Source organism: Neovison vison, chromosome 6 (assembly GCF_020171115.1).
Source record: "Neovison vison isolate M4711 chromosome 6, ASM_NN_V1, whole genome shotgun sequence".
NCBI classification, from domain to species: Eukaryota; Metazoa; Chordata; class Mammalia; order Carnivora; family Mustelidae; genus Neogale; species Neogale vison.
Genome location: NC_058096.1, coordinates 68,466,206 through 68,492,127, shown reverse-complemented (window position 1 = coordinate 68,492,127; position 25,922 = coordinate 68,466,206). Strand labels below are relative to the sequence as shown.

The window sequence follows — 25,922 nt, the reverse complement described above, 5'->3', positions numbered from 1 at the left end:
GCTCGGCACCCTCATCACTAGCAGGTGAACCTCTGAAGCTGTTCTTGGTTCTTTTGGCTCCCAGCTTTCTCCTCTCTGCCTTTCTTTCCCCAACAGCGTCTCCTGCGGCATGCAGGAAGTATGGGCACGGCAGGAATGTACTTGACAACTGGCAGTGCAGATGGGAGAGGCAGGGTGAGGAGAATTGGTTTAAAAATATATACTAGTCAGCTGGCCCCCCGCACCTCAACCAGACTGCTGAGGAAACGCTAGCTGCTTTCTGGGCATGCCACCACTCCCACCAGCCCTCTGTTTAGGGGCTCTTCTTTCTGCTGTGTGTTTAATAAAAGGGAAAAGAAGAGAAATGGCTCTTGGTGAGAACTTCCGTTAATGGAAGCAGAATTTCAAAAATATGTGTCAGGTTCTTTGCTGGCATTATGACATTCTGAGCTGTGTCAATGCATAATCCTCCAAAAAAAGGGTAAAATCATGAATGACTGTCATATAGAAATAAAAATGAATACATGTTAAAGATTTTTATTTAACTCATTCATGAGGAAACTGGTGTTACAACCAGTTGGAAAAAAGTAATAAAAACCCATAATCTCTATGCAGTAAAGGAATGTTGAAATGAATGAGCAAATACATAAATTACTCAGTTTGGGGTAGAAATACTCAGTTTGGGGCTGAGTCGTATCTCTCAAAATTCCTATGTTAAAGTCCTAACCCCCAGGTACCTCAGACAGTGACTATATTTGGAGATAGGTTCTTTAAAAGAGGTGATTAAATTAAAACGAGGCCACTAGGTTGGGCCCTAATCCAATGTGACTGTTGTCCTTCTAAGAAGAAATTAGGCCACAGAGACCCGCAGCAGGAAGATCATGAACAGACAGGAGAAAGTAGTGTTGTAGAAGTCAAGGAGAGAGGCCTCAAAAGAAATCAACCCCACTGACACCTTGATCTTGCACTTGGAGCTTCCAGAACTGTGAGATAATAAATTTCTGGTTTTCAAGCCACTGAGTCTGCAATACTTGTTATCTCAGCTCTGACCAACTAAGGGGTGGGCGGGGCCACAGTGTTATTTGCATATCTATAGACAAGAATTATTTTGCATTCTCATTAGTTATGTAGTTTATAGAGTTGTAAAATAGCTTCTTTAGAGTCAGATAACCTCTTCAGTTTAGTAGTAAGAAAATTTATGACTAGGATCAATAAATTACAGTTTGTGGGCCAAATGTAGTCCTATTACCTGTTTGTTTGTTTTTTTTTAATAAATAAAACTTTGTGGCACACTGCCATACTTATTTTTTCCTGCATTATCTGTGGCTGCCTTCCTATTACAAAGGAAGAGATAAGTAGTTGCCCTTTGCAAAGTCTAAAATATTTACACTCTGGTCTTTTACAGAAAAAGTTTGCATATCCTCCTTCAGGCAATGCATCAGTTTTCCAGGGAAGCACGAATGTTTCCTTACAATCAGAGCATTCAAGGTCATTTGGTCCAAGGGTTCCCAGATTTTGAGATCTCACAGGTCCCTAAAATTTCAAAAAAAAATTGAGGGAGGGGCTCCAAAGGGTCTCCAATTTTACTTTTATCAAATATCAGCTTCTCTTTTTTTTTTAATTTTATTTATTTATTTGTCATAAAGAGCGCACACTCAGGCAGAGTGGCAGGCAGAGGCAGAAAGAAAAGCAGGCTCCCTGCTGGACAAGGAGCTGGATGTGGGACTCGATCCCACGATCCCAGGATCATGACCCGAGCTGAAGGCAGCAGCCCAACCAACTGAGCCACCCAGGTGTCCCAAATACCAGCTTCTTCATAAAAAGATTTTTATGTGTGTGTGCGCGCAAAAAGGTGATTTTATTAAAGCATGGGGGTAGGACCCACGGCAGAGAGAGCTGCTGCATAAAAAGATATTTTGAAGTAAATAGTGCATGAGAAACTTTGCTGCATTGTACTTGCTTTCATTTAGTAAAACCTCACCACCAGCCACCACAGTTCATGGTCTAGACTGTGGAACCAATAATCTGACCTAACCATAGGCACCAATTGCTGGCTCTGTCCAAGGAGATTCTGCTGGCTTGGATCAGGAGTCAGGTCTTTACTCCCAGGATCCAGGCTGATACCTGTCAGCCAGAAAGGGGTCCCGCTGTGACTGGCCTTGCTTTGCTTTAAATGATATACTTTTTCCTGATTTTTAAAATAAAAATGTGGGGCGCCTGGGCGGCTCAATGGGTTAAGCCGCTGCCTTCGGCTCAGGTCGTGATCTCAGGGTCCTGGGATCGAGTCCCGCATCGGGCTCTCTGCTCAGCAAGGAGCCTGCTTCCTCCTCTCTCTCTCTCTGCCTGCCTCTCTGCCTACTTGTGATGTCTCTCTGTCAAATAAATAAATAAATAATCTTTAATAAATAAATAAATTAATTAAAATGTGGTCAGTACAGAAAATTTGAGAAAAAGTGAGAAGAACAAAACTCATCTCCACCCAGAGAGATATAAAGGTTTACTGACACACAGGGACAACAAAAGCACTTTCCAATCTAAAAATCCTAAAGGGAGAAAACCAAGCATCTCTCCCTAAACCAAAATGGAGCCTGGCACACGCAGGTAACAATATGTATTGAACAAATAACTAAACCAAAATAACTGCAATTATTTTTCCTAGATGATCCAAGAAAGTCTTGATGACTAGTCTATATGATCAGTAAGTCTTTGAAAAATTTTTTGATCATCAAAATGGCTAATACGGTCTTTCTGGCATCCCACCCCCTCCTCCATTCTTGCATCTGTTTTTTTCCCCTCGTGTCATTAAAAAAAATTCTTAATATTTAAAACTGTCCAGGACAACTCTTTAAGAAGCAAGGATTATGCATTTTCACTAGTTTTCATGGCCAATTTACATAAATCAAGTCTTATTATTAAACTGCCTTCATGATACATACAATATAATAACCTTAAAAATTGATCTGATAGACTCTCATGATTTCAAGACACGCAATTCCTAAGAAGCCCAATTAATTGAATTTTCACCTCCATGCCTGGTCACCTAAATGAGAAACATCTTCAATCTGATATTGAAAATAAACAATTGAGAATATTTTTCATCTCTTCATGGGACACAATCTTTAACTCAATAATTCATCACTGTTTTCTATGAAAACCTCATGTGTACCTTCTGCCTCTATGTCTCTTCTACCTCTATGTCCCTTCCCACAGCTTATCCATCTCCTTTAAACCCATCTCCTGTAGAAAACAAACATTCCAGATAACCCCTGACAAACTGGAAGAAAAAAGATGACTTCACTCTGGTTCTTCTTTGTCAAATACCTCACTCATATATGTATTTACTTTCCCTGATGTTTCATTATGTTTATGAAACTTTCTATAAAAAACGTAAGCTCATTTTCACTTTTGGAAAATAAGCAAGCATCACCCCTTTCAAAAATCACTTTCTTCCTTTGGTGAGACATCTGGTTTCATCTTATTTAAGTCTTTACTTGAATTCCACCCACGACCTGAGCAGATGGTTCTGCATTCACTTATTTCTCTCCATATCTGATATTTAATCTCCCTGATCAGGTCTGTCCCTCACATAACCCAGAAGCTTCCTTCCCTCTGCTGTGCCCCAGGTGGGTCCTGTACCTGGTGTGTGATAAGGATGGGGCCTGGGATTCACTCCAATGTCTCCATTTATTCTAATTAGATTTTTCTTTCATTGTGTATAAAACCTTTCCTTTTAAACTGCTCCCCGGGACCCAGTTCTCTTCCTTCTCTCACCTCCTTTGGGACTTCTAATTAAGGTGGCCAAGTTTAGCTCATACTAGTTTGTTCCCTGACCTAGAATCATTTGACCTGCTGCTACCTATTGATCACAGTCTTCAATTTATTATGCCCCTACTATATGCAAGTCATGTGCTATGTGTTTCATATCCATTATTTCTAGTCTTTGCTACACCCCTGAAAAGCTGTGTGATCTTGGACAAACTACAGGACATCTCTGAGCTTCAGTTCCTCATTTGTTTAAGAAGATTGATTTAGGGGCGCCTGGGTGGCTCAGTGGGTTAAAGCCTCTGCCTTCGCCTCAGATCATGATCCCAGGGTTCTGGGATCGAGCCCCACGTCGGGCTCTCTGCTCAGCAGGAAGCCTGCTTCCTCCTCTCTCTCTGCCTGCCTCTCTGCCTACTTGTGATCTCTGTCTGTCAAATAAATAAATAAAATCTTTAAAAAAAAAAAGAAGAAGAAGATTGATTTATTTCAGAGAGAGAGAAAGCAGGGGAGGAGAGCAGAGGGAGAGAAAGAGAGAGAATCCCAAGCAGACTCCCCACTGACTGCAGAGTCTGACTCCGGGCTTGATCCCATGACCTTGAGATCATGACCTGAGTTAAAATCAAAAGCCAGATGCTGAGTAGACTGAGCCACCAAGGTGCCCCAGTTTCTCATTTAAAATGTGAATAATAACAATGACAGGAGTCTGCATTCTACCCTATACCATATGGCCTCTCTTAGACAACTGTCTTATTTCTCTGTGGTGTCCCCTAAATGCCCAGTATGGAACTCAATGTGTAACTTAGCTCAATACATATTTACTTGGTGATTGTTTGAATATAGTTATCTTACTCAATTTACTTTACTGAGTTAGTTCTAAGAAATGAAATACATATTTGTATTAAAGTTTATCAAGAGCAGTAGACATTCACTTTATGGAACCAATGCAATAAGATATTACTTTTAAATGTCTAATTACAAAGCTAAATACTAAGACCTCTTACACTGGGAATGTTCTGGTTAGTTGGATCTCTGTTAATGGTGAATTTGGTTTTTTGTTAAAATAGACTTGTTACAAATTTTATAAAATGTTAATCTATGTTCTTGCCTTAGGAAAAAGAATCTGCAGGACACACCTGTATCTGCCTTGATGACCCGGGACTCTGCAGTATCTCCAGGGCAGGATCTGGAGCATCAAGAGCTTGCTGAGGATAGAGAATGAGCAGGAGGGTGAGTAGTAGAGGCACAAACCCCCGACTCAAGCCGGAGAGGATTTCTTGCTTCTTACTTTCTGTGCAGGATAGGGCTAACACTGTCTTGTAGTTGAGGATTACTGTTGGCTGGGTTCCAGTTAACCAACTACTTTTTGACTGGTGTTTTTGCAACTCTTGGCTCCTGTACTCAAGAGATAAAACTTTTAAAATGATTTCAGCCAGGTTTGTCACCAATGGCACAAGTGAGATTTCCTTGTGCACACATAGATCCTTTTTATCCTTTCTTAAAATTTCATTTTATTATTTTTATTTTTATATTTTATTATTATTATTTTTTAGTAAGCTCAATGCCTGACATGGAGCTTGAACTCGTGACCCTGTGATCAAGGGTCACATGCTCTACCAGATGAACCAGCAACATGCCTCCCTTTTTATTCTTTAAGTATAATCACCTCGGGATTTATAATTGTGCCCAAAATATTTTTTTGCACCCTTGGAATTTTCACTTTGGTTGTGGTCTTGAGAAGTGCTAATTCTATAGTAAGGTGCTGGCTGGGCAGCCACTTGAACTGACAGCTACCATTTGTTTAAATCAGCTGCCGAAGGCTATATTTCTCCTTCAGGTCTTGAAATAGCCAAGTGTCTGCTTCACAAGGTATGTGTGAATAACTAAAGCGTACAAGGACAGGAAGGTCTACAAAATGAATACAGATGATGTTCAGTTTCGTATATACTGCAATTGCCAAAATTACATGTTTTGGGGGTATTTGATAAGTTGCTGTCAAATGTACAACTGAAACTTTAAGCAACCAGAACAAGAACCCATACATAACAGTGTTTCTGCTTACATGACTCTGGTTCTCAAACATGCCATGCATCACTAGTATCCGGGGAGCTTTTGAAAATCTAGATGCCGGGACTGCATCCCAGATCAATTAAAATATGGGGATAGGAATCAGACATTGTTATTTTTAAAAGATCCCTAGGTGATTCTAAAGTTCAGCAAGTTTGGGAACCAATGGCATGTGGAAAAATACATGTAAGCAGACTCAACTTATAGAACACCTTAATTCACAGATCTCATGAATGTTTCCATTTAAAATGCTTCAACATTATAATGGTAAAATATTTAAAAAATATGAAAAAGAGACTCTCAGTAAATTAAAAATTATTCTGTAATTTAAAATATTGCCAAAATATTACAATCTACTCCTTTTTAGGGGGGAGAATATGAGGAACATTTATTTCCAGCTTCCAAATCCTTTATAAGTACAGAAGCAGAAGAAATACTGAAAGATGAAGGGGAAAAGGATACAAACAAAGAAAAACTAAAATGGTTATTTACCAAGTATTGCAAATGCTCATTTTCTGGGTATACCACAACGTTCCATTCTCTATTCCTAGGACTTTGTGTAATTTTCAGGGACATGATGGTGGAGGGCTCATGCTTCTAGTTTATCAAAATAAACCTGAGTGTTCCTTTTCCCAGGCCTCATGAAAACTGAGACTTTACTCATCTTTATGAAAAAAGAGAGAAAGAAGAAAGAAGTGGGGGGAAAGAGAGAGAGAGAGAAAGAAGAAAGGAGAGAAGGAGAGGAGAAGAGAAGATAGGAGAGAAGAGGAAGGGAAGGAGGAGAGAGAAGAGCAGGGGAAAGGCGGGAAGGGAGAAGGAGAGGAGGGGAGAAAAATGTGTCCTAGCAGTGAGCTCACCTGTCCTTTGAACTGTTCTGTGGTTGAAATGCCCCTCCTGACTGATCAGTCCTCATCAACAGATTTTCATGTGTTAGGAACATTTTGGGGGGGTTATGTCAGCTGAGATTGCTGCTGCCCATCTGGTGGAGAGAACAACTTACAATAACAAACACACACCAGACTTGGATGAATTACCATCCCCACAATCTGTAAGCCTATTGGGGTCATTCAATTCTTCAAACAGTCCCGTTTCTATAATCTCTTCCTGCCATGCTATAGGGACAGCACCTGTTGCAAATCTTTGGAAGAACTTCTTATCTTTATCATCAAATTCAATTCCCCGAACCTCAGAGAAATCTTCAATTTCATCGATGTCTTTGGCATAAACCACTGAAGGGTCTGGCACAAATGGGGGCTCAACTAGGCCAGCTTCCAGGCGAGCAAAATTGATGGTTTTGAAGAAAGGGTGTTGCCTGGGATCATCAGACATTTCTCTGTGAAGAAAGGACATGGTTAGCCGGAGACCCAAAACAGGAAATATTCTAACAATACAAAGTGTCTAGCATTCCTTTCCTGTAATACATTTCATTTTAATTGCAAAGACAATATAAGGACATGAAGAATAATGTGGAAAAATAATAACTTTAAAAATCATCCACAATTTTAAAAAGTCACCCACAATTCCATCTTACACAGACAGTAGAATTTTTCATTGTTTGCAGATAACCTTCATATGTAGATTTAATTTTTGGAGTCAAGTAGTTGACATGACTTTTATTCTTTAGTGTTTTATTGAAATACAAGAAAAATTGAGTGGGGCCAGGACCTGCTTGCCTGCAACTTCCAGTCATTGCATTTTGCTCTACTCTTCAGGGTCACATAGAACAAGGAAAGCATGTCTATTCCCACACAACCCCACTCACACCCTAAAAAACAGCACCCATACCACCTCAATCTTCATGTGACATGATTTTTACCCACCTCCACCAACTGCCACAATATTTTTAAAGAATTTTTAAAAATCCATTAGTAATATTTAGTAGCATGAATGAACATACATTCGATGCTCAAGACTATGGTTATTTGTTATCAAGCCCTCCTTCCTCGTGCTAGAAATTATGCCAGTATTTGCCTTAGAATAAGGCAGAAAAGTGTATGTTCTCAATTGTGTAACCTCTTGTATTAGTTATCTATTGCTTATCTATTAGTTACAAATGCTATATAACAAACTGCTTCAATATTCAGCTGCTTAAAACAATAAACATTTATTATCTCAGCTTCTGTGGGTCAAGAATCTAGAAAAGGCTTAACTGGGTGCCTCTGGCTCAAGGTCTTTCATGAGGTGGTTCATCAGCACTGTGGTCTCATCTGAAGGTTCAGCTGGGACTAGGGGAGGAAATCTGCTTCCAAGCTCACTCACATGGTTATTGGCAGGTCTCCATTGCTCACATGTGAACCTCTCCACAAAGCTACCTTTTAACTTTATACCTGGATTTTATTTGGTTAAGTGCCTGACTCTTGATTTGGCATAGGTCATGATCCTGGTGTTATGGAACTGAATCTCACCTTGAGCTCTGCACTCAGCAAGGAGTTTGCTTGAGAGTCTCTCTCTCTCCCTCTCTCTCTGCCCCTCCCCCTGTATATTATCTCTCTCTCTCTCTCTCAAATAAATTTAAAAATCTAAAAAAAAAAAAAAAAAAAAAAAACACCAAAAAACCAGAAATGTCTTTCCTTAGGGAAAAATCAATTTCTGTCATAAATCAACCTTCATAAAAATCACATTCATAGGTTTCCTTTTACTTTTATTTCAGTTATCAAAAAGCTTTTAGGAAAAGGATTGAGGATTTCTCCCATATACCCCCTTACAGATTCCCTACTATGTCAGATAATTATTACAGCAGACTATCTAACAGGTTCTAAACACAATAACGACATTACTAATAACAGTAGTGAGAATAACTGGAATTTATCCAGAACTATTCAGCTAACACAAAATTAAGCTCTGTGTTTATGTTATCACATTTAATCATCACAACAATGTCTGTCTTTTCATTGTATTTTTAACCTCTTTTAACCTTTTCATTTGGTTCTGCATTCATATATAGCTGTGCATCTGAAAAAAATCAAACATAGGTGAGTTTTTCAAAGGAAAATTGTAATAAAATATTATTATGGAAAAGAGAAATCCAGCTATAGGCATCTGATGTCCAGCCATTCCCTGGGCTGTTCTGTGGTTCAGGCCTAGCCCCTTCCAGAAAGGCTGATCCAGGATTCCTTGGACTTATCTCATTATGACCCAAGTGAAAAACCGGTATGGAGAACTGTATCGTGAGATACTACAAGGAGCCTCTTTTTTTCCCAAAGCCACCAAGCCTCCATCGGTTGAAAGGAAGGAAATGCAGGCTTGCCATCTACTCAAATCTACTGACCAGTGTCTGTGTGGTTTACATCCTGTAGAGTTAGGGCCTTGAGGGTTACTGAGATAGCTTCAAAGCTTCAAAGATGGATTTTTCCTCTTAAATTAGGTTTCTTGAGGTATAACTTACACAGCAACATTTCACGATTTTCAGGTATCAGATTTAGGTGGTGGGGAGGGTAGCAAATAAAATTTAAATGTGTCAGAACAAGGATGGAGCTAGAATTCCATCTCTGTAAATCAGGAATGAATCCCAAGACTCTGTGTTTCAAAGAAATCAAAGGAGCTGGAATGGGACCAGGTGCCATGAGGAAGGAGCTTGTTCCACCCTTGATGGCCACCAGCAGGCATGAACTCACCATCCCACAGGTCAAGAAAGCACCTTAAAGTCACTCTGAACAGCTTTAACTTGGATAAACAAAGAGTGCCCAGGGGCTCAGTGGCCTTGAAAACTTGCGAAGCCAGTCATGACAGGATATTCTCAAGGAACACCTCAAGCCACAGGCCCAGACGGCTTTGGTTCACCCATCAGGTATGGCCACTTCAGCCCTTTTGGAACTAGTCACAAAGGAAAGGGAACAATAGGCCACTAAAGGTTTTCTTTATGTTCATTAGCACCCTCACTAGATGACCCTGGGCAGGGCAGGCCCATCCTTTGAGCCCTTTCTCAAGTGTCTGTGGTTGCTGATGGTAACAACAAAAGACTAGGCTTTCCAACCCCTATTTCTTTTACTTAGTGTCTGGATCACTGAAGATCTGATTGCTTTATCTTTTGCACTAATGACTCTCACCTCAGTTCTGTACTAGAAATAGGATGGATGTTATTTTACTCTTGAATCTTGCCCAGGCAGCCTCATGCAGGGATCTTTTGGCCCATCCTTAGGCAGTGCACTTTGGAAAAATAGGAGAGGCTATTGACAGAGGCAACATCTTTTGCACTAGCCAACCCGGCAGCTGCAGGAAACTTCTGCTGCTGATTGGAGTAGGTTCTATTTCAGAACATTTATAGGAGCTCTTGTGTTACCGAACCCTACATAGAGATTACAATGGATTTTCTTATAACTCTCAGTAAAGAAAAGATACCACCTGACCATACATGAAGACCACTGTGGGGTTTGGTCTACCAAGAACAGCGCATGTGGGTTCAAGATGATGTGTTGGAGAAGCACTTAAGTCAGAGACTCGCATGATTCGTTGATCCTTTCTGCTGCATTGACTGACCAGAAGAAAACCTGCAAAATACTTAAGTGGTCTTCAGCTTTAATTTTATTAGAAAACATTGTAAACCCTATCTACAGTTCTTGTGAGATGCTCAGAAAAGCTTCCAATCTCTTTTTTTAAAACTTTCAGTTTCTATGTAAAACATAATTAATTCACAGACCTACGAAGACAAAGGAGGAGCTCCTTTCAGTGATGTCTAAAGAAGAAAAGGGTTTTAAAAATCATTTCAAGGGCGCCTGGGTGGCTCAGTGGGTTAAGCCGCTGCCTTTGGCTCGGGTCATGATCTCGGGGTCCTGGGATCGAGTCCCGCATTGGGCTCTCTGCTCAGCAGGAAGCCTGCTTCTCCCTCTCTCTCTGCCTGTCTCTCTGCCTACTTGTGATCGCTCTCTGTCAAATAAATAAAATCTTTAAAAAAAAATTTATTTCAAATGTTTGTGAATGCAAGAGGAGGGCCCCACCTGCCCTTCTGCTGTGTAATGTGTTGTGTAGGCATTTGCTTGCCTTGGAAGGACAGCACCAAATTAATCAAACATCATCTCATTTGAATTGAGAAAAAATACAGAGAGTTGAAACGAAAACGTTGGAAGGTTTTCTTTTTCACCAAACAGCTGGTTTTTATATGCCTTTTCTCTAATGTTGTAAACAGTTTTATTCAAAACAGCCACAACAACAGATGCTTTATAAAAAGGTTTTGCTTGATGGAGCAGCTTCAGGCAATAATCCAGTGCTTTAAGGGGGCATTTTCCTGAAGAAGTTTGTCAATACTTCATTTTATATACCCAAAGTGTGTTTATAGAGTATCAAGATAGATTTCTCAATCAAACACACCAAGCAGGCGGTGTTCCCTTCAGGAAGGTCATCTGAAGAGACTGTTGGCTTTCTTTGCTGCCTCCGCCACTGTTGGTATGCCCTTGTAGATTCCCTGCACTTGAGAACCCGGATGGTAGAGATGGTCTGGGGTCACCATTTCCGGTTCTCTCCTCTTCCTTGGGCATCAGAAAGACAACACTGGCCAGACCCTTCGACCCTGCACAGGGCAAACCTAAGTGAGTGTAAGTGATGCTGGACTGAGTCACTCCCGGGCTGAGGCAGTAGAAAGCTCCCCTAGCTTGTCTCTGCTCTCTTCTCTGGGAGCTACGGGTTCCAGCTGAGCTGTGAGATGGATGCAGCCTGGCTCTCTGAGTCTCTGCTCCAAGGGAGGTACCCAAAAGGAGTGATGCTGCACCTGTAACTCACTTTGTGAGAGGGAGAAAAAATCCCCTTTGTTTCAAGCCACGGAGACTTTGGGATTTGCCTGTGATAGTGACACGGCCTATTCTGACCACTCGAATGCAACAACAAGGGAATCTACACAGAAAAATCAGTTCCACGGTCTCCTTCGCATAAATGTAGAGTTTCCATCAAATTTCAAAATACTAATTTGTTAGTTTGGTATCTGTCATGCTTTGGAAGGAATTACAAATGGATTTTGTTTTTCTATTTAAAAAAAAAAAAGAGGTCAAGAATTAAAAGCTAACCTCCATACTCAAATATTTTGAGTATTCTAGAACAAGCAACCTTGTTCTAGAGCCTTCATTGACAGCTGCTTGGAAGACTGTTGGACAATCTTGTTGGACAGCTGCTTGGAAGATCTGTTCTGGGGTAATAGTAAAAATCAGTCATATTACTTCATGTTGTAGCTTTCATATTTGTATATATTTTTAAATTTTGAAAATTCAATCTAAGAATTTAAGACATTCAAGCTCAAAGTTCAGTCATAATATTATCTGGTATCTCTCTTAGAACAAGTTAGTAATAATTGCTACCACTTATTGAATGAATTATAACACACATTGTATCTAACTTTATATATGTTATAGCTAAACCTCAAAGTATCCCTCTGTATTAGTCAGTGTTCTCTAGAGAAATAGAACCAGCAGGATGTTGAAAAGTTCCAGAATGTACCACGGTAACATAAAAATCATTTTGAAGGCATTTGTGAGTCAACAGGTACAGGTTCTGAACTCCTCTCATGTGCCTAGAAGCAGAGACTCCCCCCACCCCCTGCTCCCCCCACCCCCCTGCCCTGACTCAACTCATCAATCTTCTCTCTGGGAGTTCTAGAGCCAGGAAAGATTGACTCTTATCACCAGTGACAGAAGTCTGTACCACATCTAAACAGACATTGTCACAAAACTATCATATCTCCCATCTCTTCTCCTAAGGGCCCATTTATCTCTCCTTAGTCATTTGTTCTCCCATAAGTGCCCTTCCCCCCAGCAATTCTAAGAAATTATTTGTTTTCCTTCAAGTACCGTTCACCTCCTCCCCTTCCCCTATTAAGATGGTCTATAATTTGGGACGCCTGGGTGGCTCAGTTGGTTGAGCAGCTGCCTTTGGCTCGGTCATGATCCCAGCGTCCTGGGATTGAGTCCCACATCGGGCTCCTTGCTCGGCAGGGAGCCTGCTTCTCCCTCTGCCTCTGTCTGCCATTCTGTCTGCCTGTGCTTGCTCTCTCTCCCTCTCTCTCTCTGACAAATAAATAAAATCTTTAAAAAAAAAAAAAAAGATGGTCTATAATTCTAACTGATGATCCCAGTCACATTTTTCTGTGAAAGGGTCCATATACTCTTGTATATGTGCATAAATAAAAACCTGTCCTTTCTTGTACTAATCTGTGTTTTGTCAGTTTAGTTTGCAGGTCTCCAAAGGTAAGAGGGTAGAGAAGTTTTTCTCCCTGACGGTATGTGTGCATGTATGTGAGAGAGACACAGAGAGAGGGAGAGAGAGTAAGAGGGAGATTTATTTCAAGGAATTGGCTTGCACAGTTGTGGAGGTTTGGCAAGTCCGAATGCTGCAAGATAGGCTATCAAGATGGAGACCAGGGGGAAGAGTTGCAGTTCAACTCCGAAGATGGTTTGCCAACAGAATTCCCTCTTCTCTCAGGAAGTCAGTCGTTTTCTGTGAAGGCCTTCAACCGACTGGATGAGACCCATCCACATTACAAAGAAAAATCTCCTTTACTCAAAACCTACTCATTTATATATTAAGCTTATCTAAAAAATACCTGCACAGAAACATATAGAATAATTGATCAAATATCTGAGTATGGTGGCCTAGTCAAATTGTCATAAAATTAATCATTATACCCGTAACTCCCCCATTTTAATACATGAGGACATTGAGACTCTGAGAAAATAATTCAGTTATTTCAGTTAAAATGACCTACATAGCTGGGATGAGAGTCTATGTCTGTGAATCTAAAGCCCTTGGTTTTTTCCTCTATATAACACAGTCACCCACTGCCAAGGGCCTTTTTCCAAGTCAGCTTGCACTTATTTTGTTTCTTCTAAAATTAATCTTGATCTTATTATTTTCTGTAAGCAATGATACTCAACCTTCTTTAAAACTAACATCAACTGGGGGCGCCTGGGTGGCTCAGTAGGTAAAAGCCTATGCCTTCGGCTTGGGTCATAAAATCTTTTTTTTTTTTTTAAAGATTTTATTTATTTCTTTGACAGACAGGGATCACAAGTAGGCAGAGAAGCAGGCAGAGAGAGAGGAGGAAGCAGGCTCCTTGCTGAGCAGAGAGCCCGATGCAGGGCTCGATGCCAGGACCCTGGGATCATGACCTGAGCTTAAGGCAGAGGCTTTAACCCACTGAGCCATCCAGAAGTCCCGGGTCATAAAATCTTTAAAAAAACAAACAAACAAACAAAAAACCCCCCCAAATATCTAACATCACCTGTACTTAACATACCTGGCAATATTATATGCAGTCACTAAGTATCTTTTGACCAATTGATATCTTGGAGAGACATTTTTTTTTTTTAAAGATTTTATTTATTTATTTGACAGAGAGAGAGAGATCACAAGTAGGCAGAGGGACAGGCAGAGAGAGAGGGGGGAAGCAGGCTCCCCGCTGAGCAGAGAGCCCGATTCAGGGCTTGATCCCAAGACCCTGAGATCATGACCGGAGCCGAAGGCAGAGACTTAACCCACTGAGCCACCCAGGCGCCCCTTAGAGAGACATTTAAAAGGAGCAGAATTGGGGCACCTGGGTGGTTCAGTCATTGGGCAGCGCCTTTGGTTCAAGTCATGATCCCAGGGTCCTGAGATTGGGCCCTGCATCGGGCTCCCTGCTCCCTGCTCAACAGGATGCCTGCTTTCTCCCTCTCCCACTCCCTCTGCTTGTGTTCCCTCTCTCGCTATGTTTCTTCCTGTCAAATAAATAAATAAAATCTTTGCAAATATAAAAAAGTGGGGGCAGAATTTCCTAGAGCTCTATCAGTACTGATGGGTTTTGTTTGTTTTAAATATTTTATTTATTTAATAAATAAGAGAGAGCCAGAGAGAGCACAAGCTGGGTGAGAGACAAAGGGAGAGGCAGACTTCCCCACTGAGCAGGGAGCCAGATGTGGGGTGTGAGGCTCGATCCCAGGACCATGGAATCACGACCTGAGCCAAAGGCAAACGCTTAACCAACTGAGCCACCCAGGAGCCCCAGTACTGATGGTTTTAAGTTTTAATTTTGTTCATTTTGAATCATTTATTCACGATTCAAAATTAAAGAGATAATAGGGTTATAGAGTGAAAATCATTTGTATCCCTGTCACCTGCCCCTAATTTTTTTTTGTTAGAGACAACCAATCACATACATTCTTTGTATACTCTGCCCAAAATAATCTATGCAACTATTTGAATTATAGGTTTCTTTTCTCTCCTTTTCTTCCCTTCTTTCTTTTTTTAAAATGTATGCTGTTTTGCACTTTTTTACTTTAAAATATATCTTAGAGATCGTTCCTCATCAAGTGCTCACAGTGTTTGAAAGTGTCAGAAATATTTAACCATATAATATGCAAATAATAATAGGAAAATAATAATACTTAACCCCAAGTCTTCATCACTAATCCCAAGTATTTTCCAAATTCCTGTGGACAGTGCTGACTTTGCTAATCACCTCTATTACATGGTAGTTTACCTGCTTCCTAAACGTTGCTCTGGTTTCTTAGCCAAGAAGAGTCTGCAAATATCTTTTGCTTCCTCTGTGAAGTTATCATGTTGGAATCTGACCTCTTCTTTCAGGGTTCTTTGCTTTAAATCCTCTTTACTGACTTTTTCCTTGTAATCTTTGAATGGTGTTCGTCCAGCAACCATTTCATAAATACTGCATCCCATTGCAAACCAGTCCACAGGATAGGAATAACTCACTTTTTCCGTTAGGATTTCAGGAGCCATATAACCATTGGTTCCAGCCTGTAGGCCCCCAAACAAGAAAGAAAACAAAACAAAAACACTAATGTGAGTATAACAGATGCTGCTGATTGCCTATCCAATACCCATTCTCCTTTTCTTTCTTTGTTAAGGGAATCGTAAGTATTTGGGGTGGCAGTGTGTCTAATCTGTTCTAGTTTCTGCTTTCCTAGCATCCTCTGGGGAAGGTGGGGTAGGCCATGTCATCCATTCTTGCCAACAAGACATAAAGATGATTTAGCTGGGGTGCATTATAAAAGGGACAGATGAGGGGTGCCTGGGTGGTTCAGACAATTAACTCTTGATCTCAGCAGAGGTCTTCTCAGGGTTGTGAGTCCATGCTAGGCATGAGCTTACTGAATAAATAAACAGGTAAATAAAATAAAAGGACAGATGAGGCTGCCCTTGAAATGGGGAAGTCACTTAACCCCTTGCTTCATCATTAAGGTAAAAGGTTCAAGTGGATGTCTCTATGATTCCCCTAAGCTCTGCCTCTGTATTTTATCCACAGACAATAGAAAGTTAGATGCATGGGTTTTTAAAGGTTGAACACTTTCTTGTTAATACTGAATGTTCATACATATATATATATTTTTAAAGATTTAATTAATTAATTTATTTGACAGAGAGATCACAAGTAGGCAGAGAGGCAGGCAGAGAGAGAGGAGGAAGCAGGCTCCCCACTAGGCAGAGAGCCTGATGCAGAGGCTTGATCCCAGGACCCTGGAATCATGAACTGAGTCGAAGGCACAGGCTTTAACCCACTGAGCCACCCAGGTGCCCTTGAATGTTCATATATTATCTGGTCTGTGATTCCTATTCTATTTGCTATTTAATGATATTAATATCACACATCTCTGCCTGTCCCTGCGTTGAAAAATTAGCACAGTCATTTTAATCTAAAAAGTTCCACACATGAAGTTTCATGACTGTATTTTGTAGGTCCATTTCTACTGATGATACATGCCAAATGACCATTAAGTTAAAAAAATATGTATTTATACATTTAACTTAAAATTTACCACCTTAATAATTTTTAAATGTACAGTTCAAGAGTCTTAAGTTCATTCACATTGTTGTGCAACCATAATCACTTTCCATCTCCAGAACTCTTTTCATCTTGCAAAAATGAAAGTCTGTACTCATTAAACAACAACTCCCCATTGTCTCCACTCCCTAGGCGCTGGAAACCACCCTTCTACTTTCTGTCTCTACTGATCTGACTACTCTAGTAGTCTATTCCTCATGTATGTGGAGTCATGCAACTATTGTCTTTTTGTGAATGTGTTATTTTAATATCCATTCATTCAACAATTTTTTAAAAATTTATTTTATTTATTTGAGAGAGAACATGTGTGCACGTGTGTGAGTACATGTGTGCACAAGGTGAGGGGCAGAGGAAGAGGGTGGGGGAAAAGGAAAGAATTTCAAGCAGACTCCAGGCCCAGCACAGAGCCCCACACGGGGCTTGATCCCACAACCCTGAGACCTGAGCCAAAACCAAGAATTGGACACTTAACTGACTGAACCACCAGGTACCCCCAATAAATATTTAATGAATATCTATAACATACCTTATAATTATAAAAGATACAAATATACATATACACATACACAGATACACACATACATACACACTGTTTTCCAAAAACTAACTTGTTTTTGGTTAAAGTATAAGTATAACCTCTGTAGCAATTAAAAATTCAAATAATGCCAGGGGTACCTGGGTGGATCATGTAGTTAAGTGTGTGCCTTTGGCTCAGGTAATGATACTGGGGTCCTACGATTGAGCCCTGTGGCAGGCTCCCTGCTCAGCAGGGAGTCTGCTTCTCCCTGCACCCCTCACCCCCCTCATGCTTTCTCTCTCTTGCTCTCTCTCTCTCTCTCTCTCTCAAATAAAAAAAATCTTTAAAGAAAAATAAAGAAGAAAAATCCAAAGAACACACTACATGTTAATAAGCTTCTATTAGTACATAAAAATGATCATATAAATTATTGACAGAGTTGTGAGAAACAGATGTGCTCTGTAAATTGACCAAGACTTTTAGAAGAGCAGTAAGATATTGAGTCATAGAAAATAATATATAATAATATATATCAATTTTCTTCCTGCTTCAACCAGGTTACTCCATCTTGGAAGTATATACCTCCAAATAATGCCTCATACAAAAGAAAAAGGAATCCACATTGAGATGTTCATAGTTCCATTATTCATAATGGTCATAATCTGGAAGCCTCCAAATGCCCATAATAGACTAGAGTCCTTTTTTTTTTTTTAAAGATTTTATTTATTTATTTGACAGACAGAGATCACAAATAAGCAGAGAGGCAGGCAGAGAGAGAGGAGGAAGCAGGCTCCCTGCTGAGCAGAGAGCCCTATGTGGGGCTCGATCCCAGGACCCTAGAATCATGACCTTGAGCTGAAGACAGAGACTTGAACCCACTGAGCCACCCAGGTGCCCCTAGAGTCTATTGTTAATAACTTTTTATATATAATGGATTTCACACTCTGATTACAAACATACATTCCAGGACTTCAAAAAAAGGTTGGAAAGTGTTTTCAGTTCTTTATCAGATGATTTTTTTTCTAATTGCTTAAGTATATGTTTTTATATGCACTATATATATAAAATGCCCTAGGAATATTAAATTTCATGGATAATTTCTACATGGGTAACAACAATGAAAAGCATATATGACCCAAGCACTAACGAGAAGTAACTGTCCTGCTCTGGAAGTGACTGGGTCTGACAGGCCAGGCATGAGTCAGCATGGCACTGCTGTTTTCATAGAGGCTGATATATAATTTGGGTGACCATATGTTCCGGTTTGCCTGGGACAGTCCCAGTTTACATCTGTTGTCCTGGCATCCTGTCTCGTTTTGCATTTGTCCAGACAGAAGTGTCCTGTAGGCTCCCGAGACCCAGGAAACTCAACTTGTATCCAAACTAGAAAATCACTGTACGGCCTCACATGGTGCATGCCCAACAGAACATTTGTCAAATAAACAACAGTGAAGATGGTAACTAGATGTTTTCCACTCACTATCCAACCAATATTTATTGAGCCATGCCCTTACAGTGAGTTCTAGGGATACCAAGACACATGTACCTGACCGTTGCCGTTCAGGTTTTACAGGCTGGTGGAGACAGGTCAAAAGGTTAATTCAACAGAGTATAGTAAATACCATAATGGGAGTATAAAACAAGCAGAGGGAGGCCAGAGGGTGTGTGTGTGTGTGTGTGTGTGTGCGCACGCGCGCGTGCGCGCTGGGAATACTTCACTGAAGAGTGACAGCTGAGCTGAACCATGAGGGAGACTCTGTCCCCCAGAGAAGGTTAGGCAGCTAATAAGCACCTGTAAGAGATGGAGCCAGAAATAATGTGGGTGTTCAGGGAGCTCTAAGGAATTTGGAATTTCTGGAACACAAGATCTGTGGGATGCAATGGAGAAAGAGATGTGGATGAGACTGAGAAACACTGTATGCCAAAGTAGCAAAAATCCATTCCCAGTCTCCCTTTTCCCTCTACCAGAGAGGTCGGAAGGCTGGGCACTCCGTCTCTCAGCTTCCTTTGTAGCTAAGGGTGATACGAGCTTTATTTGAGAGGTGTGCAAAGCAAAAGTGCTGAGGGTTGGGGAAGAAGGGGAGTAAGCCTACATAGAAATACATAAAAGATACAAGAGAGATTAATGGATCAATAGAGGGATGGATAGATGGAGAAATATGTGATAAAGTGAATCTAATAAAATATTAATTATTTACAATGGAATACTGTTTGGCTATAAAAAGGAATGAAGTCCTGATGCGTGCTACAACATGGATGAACCCTGAAAACCTAATTCTAAGTGAAAGAAGCCAAACACAAAAGGCCACATATTGTGTTTCCATTTATATATAACGTCCAAGATAGGCAATTCCATAGAGCCAGAGAGTAGATTAGTGGTTGCTTAGGGTTGGGACAGGGTGACTGGGAGTGACTGTTAAAGGGTAGAGGGTTTCTTTTTGGGGTGAAGAAAAGGTTCTAAAATTGTGATGTTTGCTTTGCTCTATGAATATACTAACACCCATTGAATTGTATACTTTAAATGGGTCAATTTTACATTATTTAAATTATATCTCAATAAAGCTGTTCAAAATATTCGTGGTAAACAGGTAGGTAATGGGTATACAGGGGCTTGCTGTGAAGTTCTTTCAACTCTCCTATATGTTTGAAAGTCTCTATAATAGAATGCAGAGGGAAAGGGGTGCCTGGGTGCCTCATTCTGTTAAACATCTGCCTTTGGTTCAGGTCATGATCCCGGGGTCCTGGGATCCAGCCCTGCCTTGTGGTCTCCCTACTCTGTGGGGAGTCGGTTTTTCCCTCTCCCTCTGCCCCCTTCCCCCACTCACGCTCTCCTGCGCGCTCTCTCAAATAAATACATAAAATCTTAAAAAAAAAAAAAAAGAATGCAGAGGGAAAGAGGAGTGAGGGAGGGGGATGCAATGCCAAGCATTACCAGGAAGCTGCTGGTCCATCAGACACAATAGAATCTTCTAGAACGGTCATAAAAAGGAGCTGCAAGGGAGAGTGAAGAAGGGGGAAATCCATCTGTCCAACTCCCTCCCATCTCCTATTTCCATTTGTCAAGGATTACAAAGCTAACTTGTCTGTATTTCCAGGTATCGTCCAGACCCTCAGTGCTGAGGACTCACATTGCACAGTATGATATTTCCTCCAATTCTAAAAGAGGAGGCATAATTCGACCTACAAGAGAAGCCAACAGGGTGCTCTCTAGGAGAGGAAGAAGAGGCAAAGAGGGACTGTCAGAGGTGTGTGATGTTTGTGGCTCGGTACACCTCTGATGAAATTTCTCAATGATGTACTTTGGTATGGGGGTTTTTTCACTTCTTTTTTTTTTTTTTTTTAAAGATTTTATTTATTTGTCAGAAAGAGATAGAGAGAAAGAGAGCGCACAGGCAGAGTGGCAGGAAGAGTCAGAGGGAGAGGCAGGCTCCCTGTGGGGCAAGGAGGCCAATGTGGGACTCGATCCCAGGACGCTGGGATCATGACCTGAGCCGAAGGCAGCTGCTTAACCAACTGAGCCACCCAGGCGTCCCGGTTTTTTCACTTCTGATGCTGGCTACTGGCTGGCCACTCAATCCAGGATCTAATGGCTGTCAGAATCGAGAAACTTTCCCAAATTGTTTCTTTGATCCTTTTCCCCCTTCCATTTTCTTTCCTTTCTGTTTTTGGAAATCCTGAACATATATCCTGTGTTTCTTATCTTTTGCCTCTATTTTCCATCTCTTTGTCTTTTTCTAGGATTTCCTTCCCTGACCCCAGGAGACTTCCTCTATTTTTCCCCCAACTCTTCTATTTTTTTTAAAGTATTTTATTATAGGAAATTTCAAACATATACAAAAGAGAGACTAGAATAATAAACCCAGGATATGCTACACTCAGCTTCATCAATTATTAACAAATAGTCAGTCTTGTTTCATCTGTGTCCCCTACTGACTTCCACTGGTCCAGACTTTCCTACATCATATCATTTGTATTTCACTATGAGTCTCTAAAAGATAAGGACACTTAAAAGCAAACAAACAAAACCAAAGCACTAATTCTTTAACGTTATCAAATATCTGGACATGTTCACACTTCTCCAGTTGTCCTATAAAATTGTCCTCTAAATAGTTTGCTTAAATTTGGTTCTAAATAAAGTTTACACAGTGTCATAGTATGTCTCTTAAATCTCTGTGAATATATAAGTTCCTCATCTGTCTGCCTCCCCAGTCCCCTAGAAGATTTTATTGGAAAAGCTGGTTAAATTCTAGAGTGCCCCAGATCAGATTTTACTGACTGCATCCCTGTGGTGTCATTTAACATTTTCCTCTATTCTTTGTATTTCCTGTGACTTAGTGACTTACTGAAATTTCACTTCTGTAAATGCTTTTTTATTAAAATATCATTAACATAGAATAATGTGTACAGGTTGTAGATGTTCAGTTCAATACATTTTGATAATTGAATATACCCACATAAATACCACCCAAACAAGATACAGAATATTTCATGCACCCAGAAAGTTCCCTTGTGTCTCTTTCTTTTCCATTCTCCTCCCCACTTCCTAGGCAACCACTTTCTCATTTCTCTCACTGTAGGTTAGTTTTTTCTGTTCTTGGATTTTATGTAAATGGAATTTATGTTAGATACTCTTTTGTGTCTGATTTCTTTTTTTTAACACAATGTTTTTGAGATTTATTCACATGCTTCTGCAAATTTATTTGTGAATTTTTTATTTCCAAGCGTCCTTTTCTTCTCTTAATGTTCCCTGTTTTCTAGTATCTATTATTATTATTTTTTTATAATAAAATAATAATAATAGATACTAGAAAACTAGATTTTATTTATTTATTTGAGAGAAAGAGACAGAATGAGGAAAGAGAGCATGAGAAGGAGGAAGATCAGAGGGAGAAGAAGACTCCCCGTTGAGCGGGAAGCCTGATGCAGGATTCCATCTTAGGACTCCAGGATCAAGACCTGAGCTGAAGGCAGTTGCTTAAACAACTGAGCCATCCAGGAGGCACCCCCCCCCCAGTATCTTTCCTTGCTTCATGGATGCAGTATCTCCTCTTAAATCTCATAAGATATTAATTATACATTTTTTTTAAAAAGTGTTTTCTTCTTTTTTTTTAAGATTTTATTTATTTATTTGACAGACAGAGATCACAAGTAGGCAGAGAGGCAGGCAGAGAGAGAGAGGAGGAAGCAGGCTCCCTGCTAAGCAGAGAGCCCGATGCGGGGCTCGATCCCAGGACCCTGGGATCATGACCTGAGCTGAAGGCAGAGGCTTTAACCCACTGAGCTACCCAGGCACCCCAAAAGTGTTCTCTTCTACTCACTGCATTGTTCCTACTTTTTGTAAGCTTCTTTCTTCCCTTTGTTTTTGCATAGTCTTTCACTTTGGAGGGTTCCTTCAAATAACAATTGATCTTTCACTACTCACATTTAAGAAAGTAACACCAAAAAAGCCGACAAGAAGATTGTCAACTAACGGGCTTCCCTGTAGGGTGATCTTGCCAAGCCATTTCAGTGAGGACCCCACCTGTGACTATCCACAGACCTTTTATGTTAGGCTACTCCATTTTCCAGAGAGAGAGAAAGATGCTCCAATACCCCACTTGAGAGGGGTTGGCCTGCTCGGTCTCATTCTGGGAGCTAAGATGGGGAGGACTGAAGTCTCCCCACCGTACATAATATTTCACGTTCTACAACTCTCAGCTGGACAATATGTTCCTGGGTCTGGCTTCTCTCTTGTTCAATCTCTTCCGCTGCGGGAGGAGAAGCAGGAAGAAAGACTACAACAACAAACAACATCCAACTGCAGTTCAGATGGTGGTAATTGGTAAATCCTACTTAGCAACACTGATTGTGAGCTTGCTCTGTGTGTGGAGGCCCTGCATTGAGCAGATTTCAGAGGCGACTGACTTCAGAGGTTAAAATAGTTAATTGGGACACCAGTTAAACATCAGTTGCTCAGTAGAAGGTATAGGGTGAGCGTGGAGAATATGACTTGTCCTTAACAAAGGATGTGAGACACAGGCTAGGGGAAAGATTGCAAATAATAATGTAAAATACTTATTCAGTGCTTATCACATGCTAAATATTTTCTTAATGGCTTTATGTAAATATCTTGTTTCATCTTTATGATAACTATGAGATAGAAACTATTTTATCTCCCATTTTATAGATTAGAAAACTGAACTACAGAGGGTTTAAATCTTTTTTTTTTTTAAAGATTTTATTTATTTATTTGATAGAGAGAGATCACAGTAGGCAGAGAGGCAGGCAGAGAGAGAGAGAGGGAAGCAGGCTCCCTACTGAGCAGAGAGCCCGATATGGGACTCGATCCCAGGATCTTGAGATCATGACCTGAGCCGAAGGCAGCGGCTTAACCCACTGAGCCATCCAGGCGCCCCAGAGGGTTTAAATCTTGCCCAAGGTTACCCACACAAAACTCGAACACAGCTCTGTACTTTAAACCACTACATTATACCACCTCTACAGAAATAGGTGATGTGGCTTTTTTTCTTACCCTTCCAAGTTCCCTCCAGTATTTCTTTTCTCTCTTTAGGGTCCTCTCCTTTGAGCTCCCCATCTACCAGGGACCAAGACCTCATCTTGGTCCATTCTTGCTTAAGCTGCTTCTCTTCCCCTTTTCCCAGCATCCTTTGCCTGTATCTCTGCTAATCCGGCTGGCTGGGCTGCTCCACACTACAGAGGTTGCTAGAAGGAGGGAACCAGATCCCGAGCCATGCTCCAGGACCACCCTGCTCCCTCCCCAGAGAAATAAGCGAAGAATCAGCCTGCCATCTTTACAGCACTACAGCCTCTTGGTGTAATGGAAGGAGCACAAGACAGCACGCAGGGTAGCTTTAGATCCATTCCAAATAATTTTGAGGACTAAATTGACCTCTTGCCCCTAAAGACAGAAAATGTCAGTGATGGAATTTTGAAGGGCACCACCTCCTTAAAGAGTGGAGGTATTTCACAGAGAAGAATGGAATTAGAGGCGCACGCCAGATTCTAAGTACCCAAATTCCATCGCAGCCTCCAGCTGAAAAAATTAATTGCCTGCCCTTTATGCCATTTGTCTTCTGCATGTGAACTGCCTCCTCAGAGTGGGGTGGGAGGAGAGAACGGGCCAAGCAGCATGGGGCAGGGTCCAACCACGCTGACCTCTCACAGCTCAGTTTAACTCCTGCAGTTACAAAGGGCCTCCACACATCCGTCTCTGTGTCATCAAAATAGTCACTTTCAGCCCTTGTGGCCAGAACTGCCATTGCCAGAGCTAGAGGGATCACCCAACTGTCAGCAGCAACAAAACTCCTAGGGGACGTTTCTGTATATGTTTTTTTGTTTTTCCTTCATTTTGTATATGTTTTTCCTTCATTTTGTTTTGCTTTTGCCTTTTGATGGACCCACATGGTCAATACCTTGTCAGGCAAAACAAGGTATACCCAGCATTGCAGGGCATCAAGCATCAGACCTCACAGGGTTTAGGAAGCCAGTAATAACACCTCCTTCCATATATCCCCCCAGGGGGCAGCAAGAAGTCCATCTACTATAGTCACCGCATGTGGATTGCTCAGGCCCATCAGGACAACTGGACACCTACAGGTGTTGAAACTCTGAGGAGGGTGAGCACCCTAGGGTGGGATCAGGATCAGAGCCAGCCTATCTGGTCTGGTGCAAACACCCCTTATAATTGCTCTTGCTCTTGGATGCTGGCTTCCACGGACCCTGCAGCTGTTGTCACTCTTACCCCTAGGCCTACGGGAGCCAAGTGGCAAGGCCAGGCTGGACGGATTCTGCCTTCTGAACAGTCCTAGTGTGACTCTGGGCAGCAATGGACTGTGACGTTGGCAGTGCCAAGAACAGCGAGGGGCCTTTCCATGGGACTGAGAGGCCACAATTCACCTCTTAAGAGTTTTATATATCCATGAAAAAGTGTGTGTGTGAATGCATGCATGTGTATGTTGCAGGTCCTTCAAGGTCAAGGTCACCAGTAAGCCTCCAGCTCCCACTGAATCTGAAAAGGTGGCACGCTTAATCATTAGAAGAAATGCCAACATCGTGCTCCTGGTATGTCCAGGCTGAGCTGGATTTGATGACTGGTTGAGGAGAAAGATGCAGAAAAGGAAGCTCTCTGTGTTTGTCCGTGTGGCCCAGCAAACTGGCCAGAGGAGCAGGAGACTGCCCGCGGATGCCTCTTCCCCCAGCTCATCACAAACCAGATCCACTGGACAGTACAATCCAAACAGAAGAGGGAATCAGAATGTACATCTTTTGTTTGCCGTGGCAGGAGAACTGTTGAGCAGAGGAAAAAAACAAGCTGAGCTTAGCGCTATCAGCTGTTTCCTGGGGCTCACTCCTTCCTTCCTCCGAGGGGGGCCTGGCCGCTTTGTTCTTGTTCCCAGCTGCTCCTCTGCGCCTTTAAGCGGTGGCCTTTGCAGACCTCAGAGGAATGCGGCCTGAGACCCCAGGGGATTTAGCTCCGAGGCTCCGCCTGCGTGCTCAGCCCCAGGCTGCAGCGTCCAGCCTCCAGAAAGCCTGCTTTTGCTCCTTGTCTGCTTTCTGCCAGCCACTTCCTAGGTGCAGTGGTAGCCTTGCCCCACGTAGCTTCCTGCCCTTTCTGACACCCCTGGGAGGACATCCATTTCAGAGAGACCCTGCAGGGGATCCAAAAGAGAGATTTCTGCAATCCTGCTTTCCACAACCACACAGCCTGGTGTTATTCTGCTGTGGCTCAGATCCCAGCTCTATCAATTACTAGCTGGTCACCCCCAGCCAGTTAGTTAACCTCTCTGAGCCTCACAGCTCTGACTTCATAGGGCCATGATAAGGATTAAAGCAATAAAACATACT

The 25,922-nt window shown here is 41.5% G+C and overlaps 1 protein-coding gene across 1 annotated transcript in view; it reads right to left on the bottom strand.

The window, feature by feature from the left end:
• Positions 1-6,745: 6,745 nt before the first annotated feature.
• The window catches only part of GRK7 (G protein-coupled receptor kinase 7), a 30,252-nt gene continuing 11,075 nt past the window's right edge, over positions 6,746-25,922 (bottom strand). The window contains exons 3-4 of the mRNA XM_044255069.1: positions 15,242-15,516; positions 6,746-7,138 (exon numbers count right to left, since the gene is read on the bottom strand). Of these exons, the coding sequence (XP_044111004.1) occupies positions 6,802-7,138; positions 15,242-15,516 (612 nt within the window). The 3' untranslated portion in view covers positions 6,746-6,801. The remainder of the gene's footprint in view (positions 7,139-15,241; positions 15,517-25,922) is intronic.